This window comes from Harpia harpyja, chromosome 7, assembly GCF_026419915.1.
Source record: "Harpia harpyja isolate bHarHar1 chromosome 7, bHarHar1 primary haplotype, whole genome shotgun sequence".
NCBI classification, from domain to species: Eukaryota; Metazoa; Chordata; class Aves; order Accipitriformes; family Accipitridae; genus Harpia; species Harpia harpyja.
This window is the reverse complement of record NC_068946.1, coordinates 7227474-7242792: the sequence shown is the minus strand read 5'-3', so window position 1 is coordinate 7242792 and position 15319 is coordinate 7227474. Positions and strand designations below refer to the sequence as shown.

The window sequence follows — 15319 nt, the reverse complement described above, 5'->3', positions numbered from 1 at the left end:
CTGCTGGTGTCCAGGCGGAGTTACTAAAATTTGTACAATTTCTCTCCACACCAGAAAGACAGCAGGCAGGAGGCATCGTCCCCACAGGCTGTGTTTTCAAAGCAGATTAATAGCGTCAGAGCAGTGAGAAATGCCCATTAACCATCCCCTTTGATCAGTCACTTCTGGTGGGTTAGCAGTCCAGCTAATTTCTACCCAAAATTTCAAGCTGGATGTTCTCTCCAATTATCTACCAGCCAATATCAGGCCCACGCCAAGAGAGGAGGAAAGGGAGTAAAAGGGCCAAGCGCTGGATTTCAGCTTATCTTTGTACAGAGCCTTGCACAATCAATCTTGTTTAGAGCTGCAGGGCTCCATCTTCCCATAAAAAACACTAGCTGGAAAGAAATGAGATCAGGTAAGGAAAGGGAAATAACGGCATTGGTGATATTTTTCCCTCCTGTGTAATTAGAGTCATAGGGCACTCTGCATCAGGGTTAGTACGTACTTTATATGCACACACTGGCGGTGATATTCCTGTGTAGGTAGCTTGCTGCCAGCCTCATGTTTCTTTCATTCCTCAGAGGATTTATTTTATTGGGGTTTTTTGTACTTGATGTTGTCACCTGTTTAGTTCCATCCTTTTACTCAGCACTACCACTGCCCACCTTGTCATCCTTCCAACCTGAAAATCCCAGGCAAAAAACTGTCCTGTCCTTTCTGGGAAGAGATCCAGGCACATCATGAGGATGCAGGAGCACTTGACATTTCCCCATTGTTATTAGCATTTCCTTAATCAGTCACTCTATCACAGGCACCACTTAATATGCATTCAGGACAACTGATAAGTGGCAAAGCAATTCTCAGGTGCTAAAAAAAGAATTCCTGCAAAAGGGGATTACCAATAGGTACCTTTTTGCCTCATATTTATTTTAATCTGCAACATGCAGATGCCTGTAAGCATCTGCTTACTCTCATGCCTGACTCCCAGAGGTATTCCCACCTGCAGCACAGCTATGGGAGCAAATCCAAATGCACAATCTAACCCTTCATGCTCCCCATGACATTGCAGCAGTGTTCCATCCCTTGCTTTGGGGTAAATAGCGGTGGCTTGGCTAAAGGCATACAGAAGCGACATGAACACCGTACTCAGAAACAAAATCCTGAGCACAGCTGTAATGGTTTGCTCACTGTGCACTCCACAGCCTCCAAAGCCTGGAAGGTCTCCCTGTGCAAAAATATCCAACATTAAAATATGTACGTCACTAATAGCAGGGATTCCCAGGCCACTTCTCCTATGCAACAAGATCCCTACTAGCCAAAGTAATTAGGACCAAAGGCTTTGAAAGTGAGAGGAGCAGATAAGATAACCACCAGACTCCACACGAGAGAATATGGGAATAAAACATGAAAATGTGTAGCTTTCTCTGTTTACATTTTCCATTTAGGCACTTGTAAACTGCTGGCAGCAAGTCACGGGAACCCGGGCCCTGGGGGCCAGTTGGTTAACGGAGCGCTGGGTAATTGCAGTAACACTATCGGCACCGACCCATGTTGGTACTTGCGATGGCAACCCGGGCTTAGCATGGGAGAGCAATCAGGAAAAGCCCTGAAGAAGATTATTTTGCTAATCCTTACAGGAATAATTTCCTCCTCTTTTATTTTCTTGTTAGGCTTCTAACAAGAGGCAATGGGCACAAGCTGCAATATGATACCAATAAGATGTTCAGAAAAACAAAAAGTCCCCTGTGAGAGCGGTCAAAGTGTGGAGCAGGGGCTGTGGGATCCCCATCCCTGGAGAGCTTCGAAGTGCTCAGGACAGTCTCAGACCTGCTTTGCCAGATTTTAGGGCTTACCGGAGGAGAAGGGACTGGAGACCACCCTGTTTTCAAAACAACCTTCCCATACAAGCTGGCATTTTCCATCCAGGCTTTACAAATAAAGACCAAAAGGGAATATAAAAAAATAAATATCCTGAATATTTCAAAGGGGCTTTTTATAGAATAAAGGAAGTACACTGTAACACAGTAAACCTACAGAGTGAAAGATTTTATGTCGAGGCAGCAAAGGCAGAAAGAAACATCTGCACATCATTTCATGACTTCTAACTGGCATTTTAGAGCCTGGCTAAACCAACAGCTCAGTTACGTGTCTGGCAGTTCTAAAACTGGCATTCAGCACAGATGCTTGGTGGCAAGATGATTTTCTTTTGCTAGGATTGATGCTGGGTATGTTGCTCCATTTTCTCCTGAAACTTCAGAGCAATTTTCATCCTTAAATGTGAGATCCAAGCCCATCACAAGCTGCATGCTCTGTGCACCGAGATGTCCTTCCCGCAGCTGCAGATTTCAGGAGCCAAAGTCAGTTTTAAACAAGTGTCAGGGACTAATGTTTTCCACTGCTAAAACCGCCTGTAAAAATGCCTCTGGATCTGTGCAATGTGCCTTCCTCATGTCCTAACAGATGGGATTTTATTGATTTCCTACCTGTGCATCCATTAGGAGGTGCCTCATCAGCATCATGGCATTTTTCAGAGACTCCTTCTCGCTGGGCAAAAAGGCATCTTCATCTTCATCCAGCGTTTTTGACTTGTTGACGATAAAATGGGAGATCTGGTCATTCAAGGAATGCAGCGACTCCACAGCTGCAGAGACAGAGAGGGAAAACAAAACAGGGATGAAACCATGTTGGAGGGAGCTGACACCATTTTTGCAGTTTGAGATGAGCTACGGAGCGCACCCTTCTTTTGAAAAGTGTAGCTGGAAATTGGTCCCCATTACTTCCCTTGGCCTCTCAGCTGAGAGGACCAGAAAAGACACAATACAGACTAGCAACAACTGTAAAATCAAATACGGATGGAGAACCACAGCAATAACAACAGGATGATGTGGTCTAAATTAACACGATAGTGTTAATTTTTGGTTACTTCCAGATGTCAACCAGATTCAATCAGAATCTAAACACCGCAATCTCACTGCTCCCCTGATCAATCCACGCGCAGTCAGTTTGCCCTATGTGATAAGGTTTTGCAGCACAAAAGTTGTATTTTTAATAGTAAATGCGTGCTGCAGTGGACATGAGGGTAACGAAAGTACTGAGCTATTGCTATAAGGATCAATAATTCTAAGTAACCTATAGATATACATGCATCTATAGGCAACTCATCTAAGGTTTAAGGTTACATCCCAGCAGTAGCTAGGGCAATATAAGGGTGGGAACAAGATGCACTGAAACATTCTGAAACAGAAGAGTAGTTGGTTACAAATATTACTTTTCATAAATTTGTCTGATATTAGCATTTACAAAACCCAGTTGAAACTGAAGATCCTTTCTGTTAAGAAACAAGCCATAAGCCTTATCCCCTAGGATACGGCAAATCTAAACAGCAGTACTGTATAGCTGCAAAGAAAGCAAATTGCCCAAGGTCAAATAACAGGTTAGTGCTAGAGTAAAAACAAGAAAAAATTAGTCTCCTGACTCCCAGCTCAGAGACCTGCTCCCTGCGATACGCTGGGACCCAGAACTTCAGACAACATGAAAGGCAGAGGCTGGAAAAATTGGCTTTTTTATTAGCTAGGCTAGGAGAGACCAAGACCAACAACTAAAATATTGCTCATTTTCTTTCTTCATGATTATTGGTATTTGAAACACTGTTAATCTTTTAAATTCTCCTTCATAGGGTCAAAACCCAAGTATTATATATGGGATTCTGCTCCCAGCCATGCACATCAGAAATCACCACCTCCATGGCTCACAGAAGTCCCCCAGCAATTTCACACACTTTATGATGCTGCAATTTATTCAGGCTGTAATACACAAACTAATGGCAAAATTTATTTCCGCCCAATGAAAAGCTTTGCATTTCTACAGATTTGAAAAGTCTGTGATGCAATTTGCTTTTAAACCATTGCAAGTTTGGAGTTTTCATTTTTACTGTAGACTCATTAAATAAATGAGGCTCAAATAATTCTTCAGTGTATTTCTTTCTGCCAGTGGTTCGTGCAGTGAAACCCTTTGATAAGCTTGTGGCTCAGAGTAACACATCACTGTCACATGCTGAACTGTGCTTCAGCAGTACATACTGCAAATCCTGATTTGCTCAGGCTGTTTATGAATAAAGCAATGTGTTATTTAGGACTCTCTGACAAACTGATTTTAAGAACACGAGGCAATTGAAATATACTCAACCCAGTTCTGTCCAAAGCAGATCTTACCACAAAATTCAAAGTAGCAAAGATTAACCAGGAAACATACTCATTAAGCAAATCTTCCCCAGACAAAAGGTCCGTAACAAATAACAGGTATGTTTCCAAAATGCAGGCGTGAAAGAACAGAATCCTCCTTACTAAGAGTGTTTATTTTTTATTTAAAAAAATAAAATAAAATCTGAACCTTACAAAGCCTTGGGGAAGTCTGAGGAGATTGGGAGGATTCCCCAGGCTCGGGGTATTCATGTCCCTCACCACTAACAGAAAAGGTATTTGAGGCTCACAACGATGGGTGGGTCCATTTTAAACCATACCATAAATCATATTCAAGATAAGGGCTTTGGAATAACTAATTGAACCAGTTCCACCTTTCCCAAGCGTGCGACAGCGCAGGCTTGGGACGTCAGTGGATCACGCACGTGCACCGTGCTCGCTGGCAAAGCCCGGAGGCTGCAGCCCGGCAGCCTGGAGAGCAGGGCAGCCGCTCAGCTCGTTTGCCTGAGCCACTCAAATATAAGGATTTGGGCTTTGCAGATCGCTCCACCGAGCAAAACGGAGGCTTGCTTCCTCCGTATCAAAGCAACCGAGTCATGCATCCTTGGCACCTTCAAGGTAGAGCAAATCAGCACGGTGACAAGTATTTCACTGGGGTGGATAGCATACCAAGCTGGTCACGCAATGGACCAGCGGCACCTCTCGTGATTAAGTAATATACGACCACCAACACACGTGGGAACTTTTTCCAGCACCACGGTTTCTCTCTGCACAACACAGTTTATCATATTGATTATGTGAAATCTGGGCCTTCTTCCATAGCACTCTGTCCTGGTCATTGCCAGAAGAGATTTGAGGGCTTGGATGCATCCCATGCCGCCCTCCCTCTGCACTGCAGCAATTGCAGACCGCATGCCTAAAAGCTGCATTTTCCTCCCACATTTTCTCCCCACAATTTACAAATTGCTTTCTTGCTTTGCTAGTCTGAGGTTAAACTGGACAAGATCAAGAGCTGTTACCGATAATTCTGTAAGGTCTGCTTTTGTTTAGTTCAGTACATCAATACCTCATTTACAGCAGAACGGAATAAGATGACTAAGGAGCCTCAACAAACACTCCCCCCCGGCCAAAACATTTCAGTGCTTCGCTCCAGAGCAAAGCGTGCTGATAACACGTAGACAAAAGTCACCTGCACAACAAATCCTCCCTCGCCTTTTAGCTGGCAAGACCCAACCACAGCGGGCTGAGCCACCCCGGCAGCAGACCCACCATCAAAGCCCGCTTTGACTGCAGATGCATGGACCGTCGGCAGAGAGGGAGGCAGGAGCGCGTTTGGGGGGTGTCCACATATGGCAAATAAATGCCTAAGACTGCAATGTGGGCGTGCAAATTGTGAGGTCCGTGAGTTACCCGTTGATTCTGGTCTCCTCCCACGTGTATTTTGACAACGCGCATGTCCTGCACCAGTGCCAGGGACAACATTTTTAGTTTTCTGCCCACAGTCCTCTGGCAAGTCTCTGTATGCATTTCCCATACTCGGCCATCTGAAAGTTTAAGCGCTTTCTCTTTTCCGAGGCCCATTACCATGGCTTTGTTCATGCCATTATAAATAAGGGTCTGTCAGCATTTCTATTATAAATCTCTGCAAGTCAGGCAGAAGGATTCATTCCAGCAAAGAGTGTGGTGCTGATGTGATTTTTTTTATTTTTTTTTCCCCCCTCTAATGAAAATGGAAGCGAGGAACTAAAAGCCACACAGAGCTTTTGCCGCCTTAGAGAAGTTTTATTTCCTGAAAGGAAGAAAATCAGCATTCCTCCCATTCACAGGCACACAAGGATTTCTCCAGCACCATATCACTTTCCAAAAACAGTTTTACCAAAAATGTGATGGCCTGCAAGCAAAAGCTCATCTATCCTGACTATGTAATAATTTTACTGATGGGAGGGACTTATGTACATCACACGCTACTGTACGTCACAACCCAAGCCAGCGTCACGCTTGTAAACCAAACATCTCCTCCTCATGGGTCAATGCACATGAAGCCGGAGGTATGTCAGAGCGACGCTCTGCTGTGGACACAGTGTTCTGGGGAGCAGCATGGCACATAGGTGCAATGGAAACCACGTGTAGCTAAGTTTCTCCAAGACACCGTGAAGCAATCATTTTATAATCATACGTCCTCACACCAACCAACACGCAAAAGCCCCAGGAAGCTGTAGGTTTTTCACACAGAATAGCAGCAGCTATATGGCTGCACGCAGGCAGCAGCGGGTTTGATTTTCTTATCACTCCCAGGCTGCCCTAGCACCTCTTGTCAGACACATCAGTCCTGAAAGCCATCTTCCTAGCGCTAATGCATGAGGATTGATTCATCCCGTCCTTTCTGACCGATGAAGAATTGAGGACAGATCATTTTCTTTATACTCCAAAATTTTGTCTTGAGCCAGAAGCCCACATCTGCTTTCAGTAATATGAATGTATATCAGAGTTATCTTCCTCGAGCTAATGGCTTCCTTCCAGATTTACACCGACTGTGACCAGAAACTGGTATGTGGAGCAATTCTCCCAGGCTTTATGATCTTAAAGTAATTCAAAACAAACGAAGTTACTCTAACCTCCTTATCTGAAGCAATAGCTCTATATTCTCTGATATTTCTTCTCTTACCTTTTGGGAAGTTTAGTGTTGTTTGAGCAATATGTGGCACATTAAGCTCTGGGGGCAAATGCTTCTCTCATTTGTAATTCTCTAGGTTTAGAAAGATGCCAGAGAAATCAGAAGACATATTTTCCAGTAAGAATGCGGAAAAAGCAGATCAGTATTTGACTCGCACTGATTTTTATAAGCATCTGCCTTAGCACTATGTTTAAACCCTGCTTAGCAAACCAAACCTTTTTCCATACAGAAAATGGAAACTGTACTCAAAAATAAAATCGTCTGAGTCTTCCTCATGAAAGTAAACCATGCATTTCTGAACCTCCGGCCTACACACAAAGTAAAAACAAAGGAAGCCTAAAAACCCAGACAATTTCTGACACTGGTTTTCTGGATGTCCTGTGTCAGTCTGCAACACAACTTCCAAAGGGCCCTTCTCATAAGCAGAAGAAATTTGATATTTCTCATTTAAACCAAGAGGAACTTCCTGCCTTGTGCCAGCTAAGAATCTAAGTGAGAAGGATAATGAGGCAAACCCTCCATCCCTCTCAACATGAAGCCTTAAACATTTTTGCTGAGCAACACTTCAACTAAACCCAGTAATTTCCCTGCAAATATATGAGACTTTTTTAAAAAAAAAAGATTATGGACCTCAGATATAAACACAGGTATGTTCAGCTCAGATTAAAAGATACTTCTTGATCCCCTAAAAAAAAAAAGGAAGAAAAAACAAAGAAAAAATAAAGATGACAATTCTCCCTTGCTGTATCAGTCCTCTTGGCTTCAGGTTGATAACACATCAGTAACGCTGCAAGCGAGACAATCAGCTAAGTAAAAGTTACAGCTATTAAAGCCCCATTGGCTTCCCAGCTTTTCCCGTTCCAATTTCACCATTTCCTTACTGCGAGGAACAATTTCAAGAGGCGAAGAAACCATAACAATCCTCCATTAGTGCTTTGACATCACCTACAAGAAGAGAGAAAATGGTATCTTTCAGAAGCGGTGTTTTTCTCTGCTGCTATCAGAGATGATGCGCCGTGCGGGGCTTTTTCAGGTGAGGACCATTTGCCACCCCCAGAAGCAAGAACAGGTCAACAACACTGGTTTTTTTGCAGGGCTCTTCGGGGTGCGAATCACTGGAGCCTGAAGGACGTGCAGGGAAGAAAGGAAATTGCTTTCTGTCAGAGATGAGGGAAAAAATATACTTGCGCCAAAGACTACTTCAAGGAAGAGGCCGAAGCAATAAAGTTGTTCCAGGAGACCCCATTTTATACACTCCAGCTACTGCCCAGATGAGTACAAAATAAAATAAACTGTAAATAATATATCCTGATATCTACTTACAAAAGCCAGCAGAGTCTAAAATTAATTCTCACTAGCAAGAGTGACTAAATGAAAGAAGACGGACACTATCATAATTTTATCAAGGGACATGGTATAAGGATTCCTGGGCTCATCAGCTGACTCTGCTGCAAAAAATTTGAGAAGACATTTAAGCCAGACTTCTCTGTAAGCAGTCAGCACTTGCCACCGCGACTGGAGATTTGCTCCCATGGAGAGAAAAGCCAAAAAGCCATGCTGCGTGCACAGATCCTTTGAAAATCCACCCCAGCTGAGCACAGAGCAGTCTTTAGAGCTACGGGCTGCCAGGGAAAGCTTACCTGCTAATGAGTCTTTCTGACTATCCAGCAAAAGGCAATGATGTGTGTGGGCAAACTGTGCAATTCATTATCACTTTATATTACCAAACAGCTTCTCGAATAACATCTACGGGTGTTGTGTTTGCAGAGAGGGGGAAAAAAGATAGATATATATTCAAAGCACTTCAGGCCTTTCCTTTACAAGCTCTCCCCATTTTATCTGCATTACCACACCAGAGTTAGTCACAGGTTTCTGTAACACGTGGGCTCCGAAGCACCCGGCTGCATTTCGGCAGAGGATTTCAGTATCTCCCGCATCACTGTTATCGGCAATGAGCCAGGTGATACCACCAGACACACCAGAGACCACTAAGTACAAGGCTTCCCCTTCTAATGGCTGGGCAACCCGCAGATTTGGGGCATTAAAGGCACGGAGACACTGACTGCACGCAGATCAGCAGCGTATTTTCTCCTTCATCTAAATCACAGCCAGTTCTCAAATACTGCCTCATCGCCCCGGCAACAACTGCTCCTCTCTGCACAGGTTTTGGGAGAAATTAAGAGTGTTCTTGCGAAAGCTCCAAATCCTGACTTTGGGACCAATATACAGCCAACCCTGTGGGTGTAAGCTTGGAAATTCAAGGCATTTCTGGGTTACGGCATGTAGATATGTACAGCGTCCAAAAAGATGATCTTTATAGAGCTCAATTATAAATAGCGCCCGTCCTTATGTATGTTACTGAGGTTGGCTGATAGGTCTTTTGCTGGGTCCAAAAAAGGACATGCAAGACATGCAACAGTTCATTTTTGCCTGATTAATGATTCTGATTAGGAAGCCTTTCCCACTGTAGCATTTGCTAATTGCATTTGGACACATCAATTAATTTATTCACTTAGCAGTAGAAGAAATCTCCCTTTATAAAAACCAACCTCATGAAAATCGTTCCCCCCTCTCTCATACCGGTATTGCACCAGTTTAACATCTCTCACTTCCAACGAGATGAGAAGCTGATCTGCAAAGCCCACAGCCATCGGGATCACAGGGCAGTAGTTCTGAGCAAACGAAGCCCATTTTCCTTTACCCAAACTGTGTCACATCTTTGCAGCTGGAAAAATACACCTTGGAGCACCTGCCCCATCCATTTGCTTATGCCACTTGCTGTTTACAGGACACAACCTCGCACTCGTACCTGCCTACAGAAATATTGGGAAGATCTAGATCTGAAACACTCCATAAATATTTTCTCCTGTTACTGGTAAGAAGAGACCTACTGCTTTTTCTTTCCTTTGTGGTCTTTAACTTGTTTCAAAGGAGGCATTCAATGAGCCCCCTCGCAGGAATAATTTACCACACCATTAACCGAAGAAAAAATATCTGGTGTCTGCATTAGGGGCTCAATCACCTTTCAGAGAAACACTGTGAAGAACTCATTACAGTAATTACTAATGAGCTGGCCTCTTTGGGCTGTAAATGTTTTGTGTGTAACTGGCAAAGAGCTGCCTTCAGAGCTTCCCAGATGCAAAAGAAAGCCATCAGACCAATAAATGCTCCTATAGTTCCGGAGAAAAACATGCTCGGAAATGAAGCTGGTCATTTTTTCAGCTTATTAGTTTCTCCTTACAAATCTGACCTTTTTGGAAATGAAAAATGACATCAAGAAGTGGAGCTCTGTGGAGTCGTGGCACCTCTTTAATATTCAAAGTTTTTCATTGACAGGTTTTTTTTTAATGCTGTAGGAGCTTCTTTCAAAGCTGGATTTTTAACTATTTCAATTAAAATATCAATTTTAAACTGTCCTTAAAAACATGGATATGTTTCAAATCCAGCAACATGGAAACAAATTTTGTAGTTTCTCATGACATTCCCCTTCCATGGACAAGCACGTATTTCAGCAGACAGTAGAAAAAGGGTGGGAGTTTCTGAACCATGCTGCAAGGGCAGATGTCCGTATTCTCCTTGGAGAAACCACCTGTTGCTCAAAAAATCCAGAGATTATGTATCCAAGATAGGCCTGCGCTGACTAGGGAAAGAAGAGCTGTTATATTTTGCTGTGTCTTTCTGGGTTTTTATTTATCAGCCCTTTGGAAAAGACTTTTCTTCTTTGCCTCAGTTTCTTCATCTCTAAATCATAGCTAATGCCTCACAGTAGTGAGCTGAAGTTAACTAGAGCTTAGCCAAAATTTTAAAAATTAAAAGGCTCGGTGTTGACTCTAGCCAAAATACTGCCAGAGGTCATTTAGAAAATAAACAATACATTTCTTTTGGGGTAATAGTCTCACTAGAGCTACAAGAATATCAGCAAGCTGAAGAAGTGATCCCATGCCTAAAATACTTGCCTACTTCCCCCCCTAGCTGTATTAGTTAGACTAATAAATAATAATACCACTTACCCTAAAAGAAAAACCCCAAATGAAGATAAATTCCTCTGCTATGTTTATGCTTACGAAGGGGAGACCGAGTGAGAGCACAGAACAAAGCAGCCAGCGATGGGGTCCTGCTGCTTTCGGTAGTGCTTTGAGCCGAAAGAGCCCGTGACTCCTCTAGCAAACTGGACTCCAACCTTTATGGCTGGACTATTGTTGTTTGCAAAATATTTGAGATGTTTAATTCCCCAGAGAGCTACAAACTGCCAGACCAGGAACAATGTCAAACTTTGAGAAATACGGAAGGCATGATGCCAAAGCAGTAAATCTAACTTCTGCAGGAGAAACTCCATTTAAATTTGCCAAGAACCAAAAAACCCTTTCCAAAGACAGACAAGGCATGGTGGCACCCAGCTTTACAGCTGCTGCTTTCTTGTTTCTCTTGGGTAATCGTTTATTTGTCGACTCTTTAGCTAATTGTGCAACTATTATATTTCATAAACAATAGCTACTTTATTTAGACAAAAAGGAAGTGAACAACAGAAATTACATGTGCCAACACGAAGACAGCATGGGCCAGATATCCAGCTGCTATGAGCTGACTTCAGAGGAGCGATGCCCATCTGTGCTTGCATATGGGCAGTGCTATGGTGTTGCTGGGCTTTGGATGGGGTACAGGAGGACTGGTTCCTACATTGCCCAAAATTGGCTCCAGGATCTTGGATGGGTCATCTAAACCCTTAGCGCTTCAGCCTCCCAGCTGTAAATCCAAGCTCTGTAGTCCACGGAAACATCATAAACCACAAATGCAAGATGCCACTACTGGTGAGGGACTCGTTTGGCTTTTCCCTGCTATTCAGCTACAAATTGGGAATTGTTTCGGTTTAACAAGCAGCTCCTGGTGCAAACAGGATGCTCCGTCCCCTCGGTGTCAAAGGTGGAAGAAAAAACTTCCTGAAGGGAATTTAACAAAGCACAGGCTTTTCTGGGTTCTGAATGAACTGAAATTGTTAGAAGGCAACTGGACTTGATTTGTTTCCCACCAAACATCTGGAAGAGGTGAAGCAGAGTTACGTGTTGTTGTGAGTGTTGAGAGACTAATGAATATTGTCTTGCCAATCTGTTGGGGAAGCAATAATCAGAGAGGGTCACCAGAAATCCTGAACCCGGCTTAAAAAACAAGATGTAAAAATTAAACAATCTGGGTTTATTCACATCAACTCTTGAGATCTTTCTTTCACCCTTAAGATTGCACTTCTCTTCACTAGAAATGTTAGAAACTTTAAAAAAAACAAAACCAAAACCAAAACAAAACGGATTTGTCACGTAAGAAAAATGTCAACGATTATGAGACTTGCAGAAAAGTCATGAAAACTGGCAACCTGCAAATCTCTCCTGGGATGTGTCTGTATTTGCTGTTCGTAGCTGAAAGAAGGGATGGAGGATACTGTTAAAGCAAGTGTTTAACTTTCCTTGGGAGCCACCTTCTTGAGCAGCTCTGCTGCTTAAAGCCATAAGATGTGACACTAACAAAATGCTGGACTTAGCAATTCTACCTTAAAAAAAACTTTATTGGCGGAGCATTATAAAAAGCTAAAATTCAAACACTGGAAACGTACAGGTTGATAAACCTCGGCTGAGTACAGCGGATCAGAGGGTCAAGTTTTATCAAGCACTCGCACAAAACCAGCTGTCTCAGAGAGCCTGGGAGAGGGATTTGGTTCCCGCTGCAGATAAAGGTGACACTGAGGACCACACCAGATGCTACCTCTGCACTGATACTGCCAGCGGAGCCACACACTGTCGGTTCCTGCCTGTTAATTGTTTTACTACTGCATTTCCTTCTCATCCAAGACCCATAATCCACAATGTGCAGAAGTAGTATTACCTCATTTTGCAGACTGAGAAATCCAGACCTTTTTTTATTCATTTAAACTATTCAGCTCATGGGAGAATGTCATCTGTGGATATACAATGCCATGGATATTTTGGCTTATTTGTAATTTATGCAATTTTGACATTACTGTATCAATTACTGCCCAATTCTGACTTGTACCCGTTAAGTCATTACATTCAATATCACCAACCCTATATATGTGGAATAAAAATAGGCATCTAGAACTATATTCATGCAATCGAAGTTAAAATGAGACTATATTCAGCATTTAATAACCCCGACACGATTATATCTTTGGAGCAAAAGCTTCACATTCAAGACACTTCTTCAGTGTGTCATTTATTTTTATGGGCACAGAACTGAAAAAACTCCTCCTAAAATAAAGCAGATTTTTCAGACCAGTATTTAAACTTGTTATTTCTGCTAACTATGTCTATAAAATGCAGCAAGAGAGCATTCTTTGTAAAGAATATTATCCTGTGATCAACTATGTCTGTATCCACAGCTTTAAACTTAGCTTTCCCTCTAAGAGCAAGTAACTCAAGCAGCAGTTTTAGAAAATCTTTCATGTTTCTATTTCTTCAGTATAACAGTGCACCAGCCTTTTTCCCAAGCAGTCAGAAACACTGACAGACTTAACTTTCCAGAAAATGGGATTTCAGTGTCTTTAAAAATAATAAATTTCATTGTCTTTAAAATTAATAAATGGCATATACAAACTGCAGTGAAGGAAACTGCTCTTTCTACACTCCTTTGCAACAAGTACGATAACCCAAGTCTTGCTTTAGGTTCACAAGAGGCTCGTGCTTCACAGCCAAAATAAAGGTACCTGAAGCTCCCGTGTGCTTCAGAGTAGATGAGGGCTGACTCTGGAGCAGCTGCCCAGATCACGGGCAAATTGCTATGCCTTTTCTCATCTTACCTAACAAGAAATTTTGGAATAGTTCCTGACACAGTCAGAGGTAAAAAAGGATGGCAGGAAATGTGTCAAACTGTTCTTGGTTTTGTTGGGTTTTTTCCTTCCTACAGAAATGCTTCTTTCACTGAAAAAAAAAATAATTTTGAAAGGCATGTCAATTGTGAGGTTTCATTTAGAAAACACACAAGTCTTAATGATGTTTAAGCATATCCTCCTATGTGTTCAGGATGGCATTTTAGCAGAATTTCATGGGCACTTTCCATTTCTTTTCAGTAATGTTGTTTTCGTTCTACCTGAGCATGATCATTTGTCAAATTTATGACAACTCCAGCAAAAAAGAGCAAGTAGAGCATTCAATACTAATTACATAGTATTCAAAAGTTTGTCTCAGTTGGAATCATTATTTTTTATTTATTAGGTTTTCTAGATGCTCCTGCTAAGGTGCTTTTACCTCTGTTGCAATCAATGGGATTTTCAGTAGGGAGGGAGCACCTCCTGACTTTTTTCATGTGGTAAAGCCTGATGGAAGAGTTTAAGTGCATTTTTCTTGTTGATGACCAGTGGGAAAATCAGTTGTTTCTAAATGACCCTAACTGCAGAAGACAATGCCTTCTTTGTTTTGACTTTCCTAGGTTTTGTAATTTAGCTTTGAACCTTGACTTCACGGCCGACCTCACATTTTATATCTAAATTACTCGCGCTGCATTTGTAAACATTTGCTGGTGGCATTTATTTCAGCAATTGGAAAGCAGGAAAAAAACAAATATCCTTGCAGACAGGGATAACATATATTGCATTAACCTCCTTTCCTCACTTTCATCTGTAGCCTTTGCAGCAAGATTGTTTGGCGAGGCAATGAAATTAAACTTTAATAAAGGACAAGAGGAGTAACTGTCACCAGTATGAAACTGAGGAAGCAGAATTTTGCAAGCAACGCTTGGAAGGACTGGGATTTTCCATCAGTCGTGTTCCTGTGCCAAGTCCAAGCGAGGAGCTCAGACTGCAGCCAGGCACTTGGAGAGATGAGATCATTGCAATACCCCAGCAGCGTGTGAAGCAGGTAAAACCAGAAAAGCAGCAGAGCAGGAGAGAAATAAAAATGCCTTCCTCTCCACCGGAACACAGAATATTAGGTAAATAGAAAAGGTTTTGATTAAAATGTTCAAAACCCTTGAAGTGACTCAGAGACTCATTTCATTTTCAAACACGCCCACGGTTCTTTGGCTCCTGAGTCTTGGAGCAACTGTGGCATTTTGGCATCTGACTTGCTTTTGAGGATGGAGTTTAAATACCTCTGAAGGTGCAGGTCAAGGAGGGGAGTGATTCTGGGTGCCCAGCCCCCGATGGGTGGGAGACACCTCAAAGTGAGACACATTTACTTGCTGCCATGACCCCTCTGCCCTGATAGCCCATCTACTCTGCAAAACCCCTGGAGCTGATCGACACATCCTACAGTCTCACTTTTCAGACGTTGGGCAGCTCTCGCTCCAACTGCCTTTCCCTGCATGAGAGTCTCTTTCAGCTGGCAGAGAGAATGACTTAGAGCTTCTGAGAGCCTTTCATCTTCCTGAGGCTCCCAAACATGCTTAAACAACAACATTAACATTAAAAGTTAATTCGCCCTGTTAATAACCCAGCCCATCACTCTGTTCTCCCCTGGCAGCT

General features: G+C 42.6%; 1 protein-coding gene across 2 annotated transcripts in view; it reads right to left on the bottom strand.

Moving 5' to 3' along the window:
- Positions 1-15319, bottom strand: part of KAZN (kazrin, periplakin interacting protein) — a 230960-nt gene that overhangs the window by 169105 nt on the left and 46536 nt on the right. Inside the window, exon 2 of one of the 2 annotated variants that reach the window (XM_052792731.1) lies at positions 2466-2623. In XM_052792731.1, coding sequence (XP_052648691.1) covers positions 2466-2623 — 158 coding nt within the window. Of the gene's footprint in view, positions 1-2465; positions 2624-15319 lie in introns of those variants that run through there. The other variant, XM_052792734.1, reaches the window with a different exon arrangement.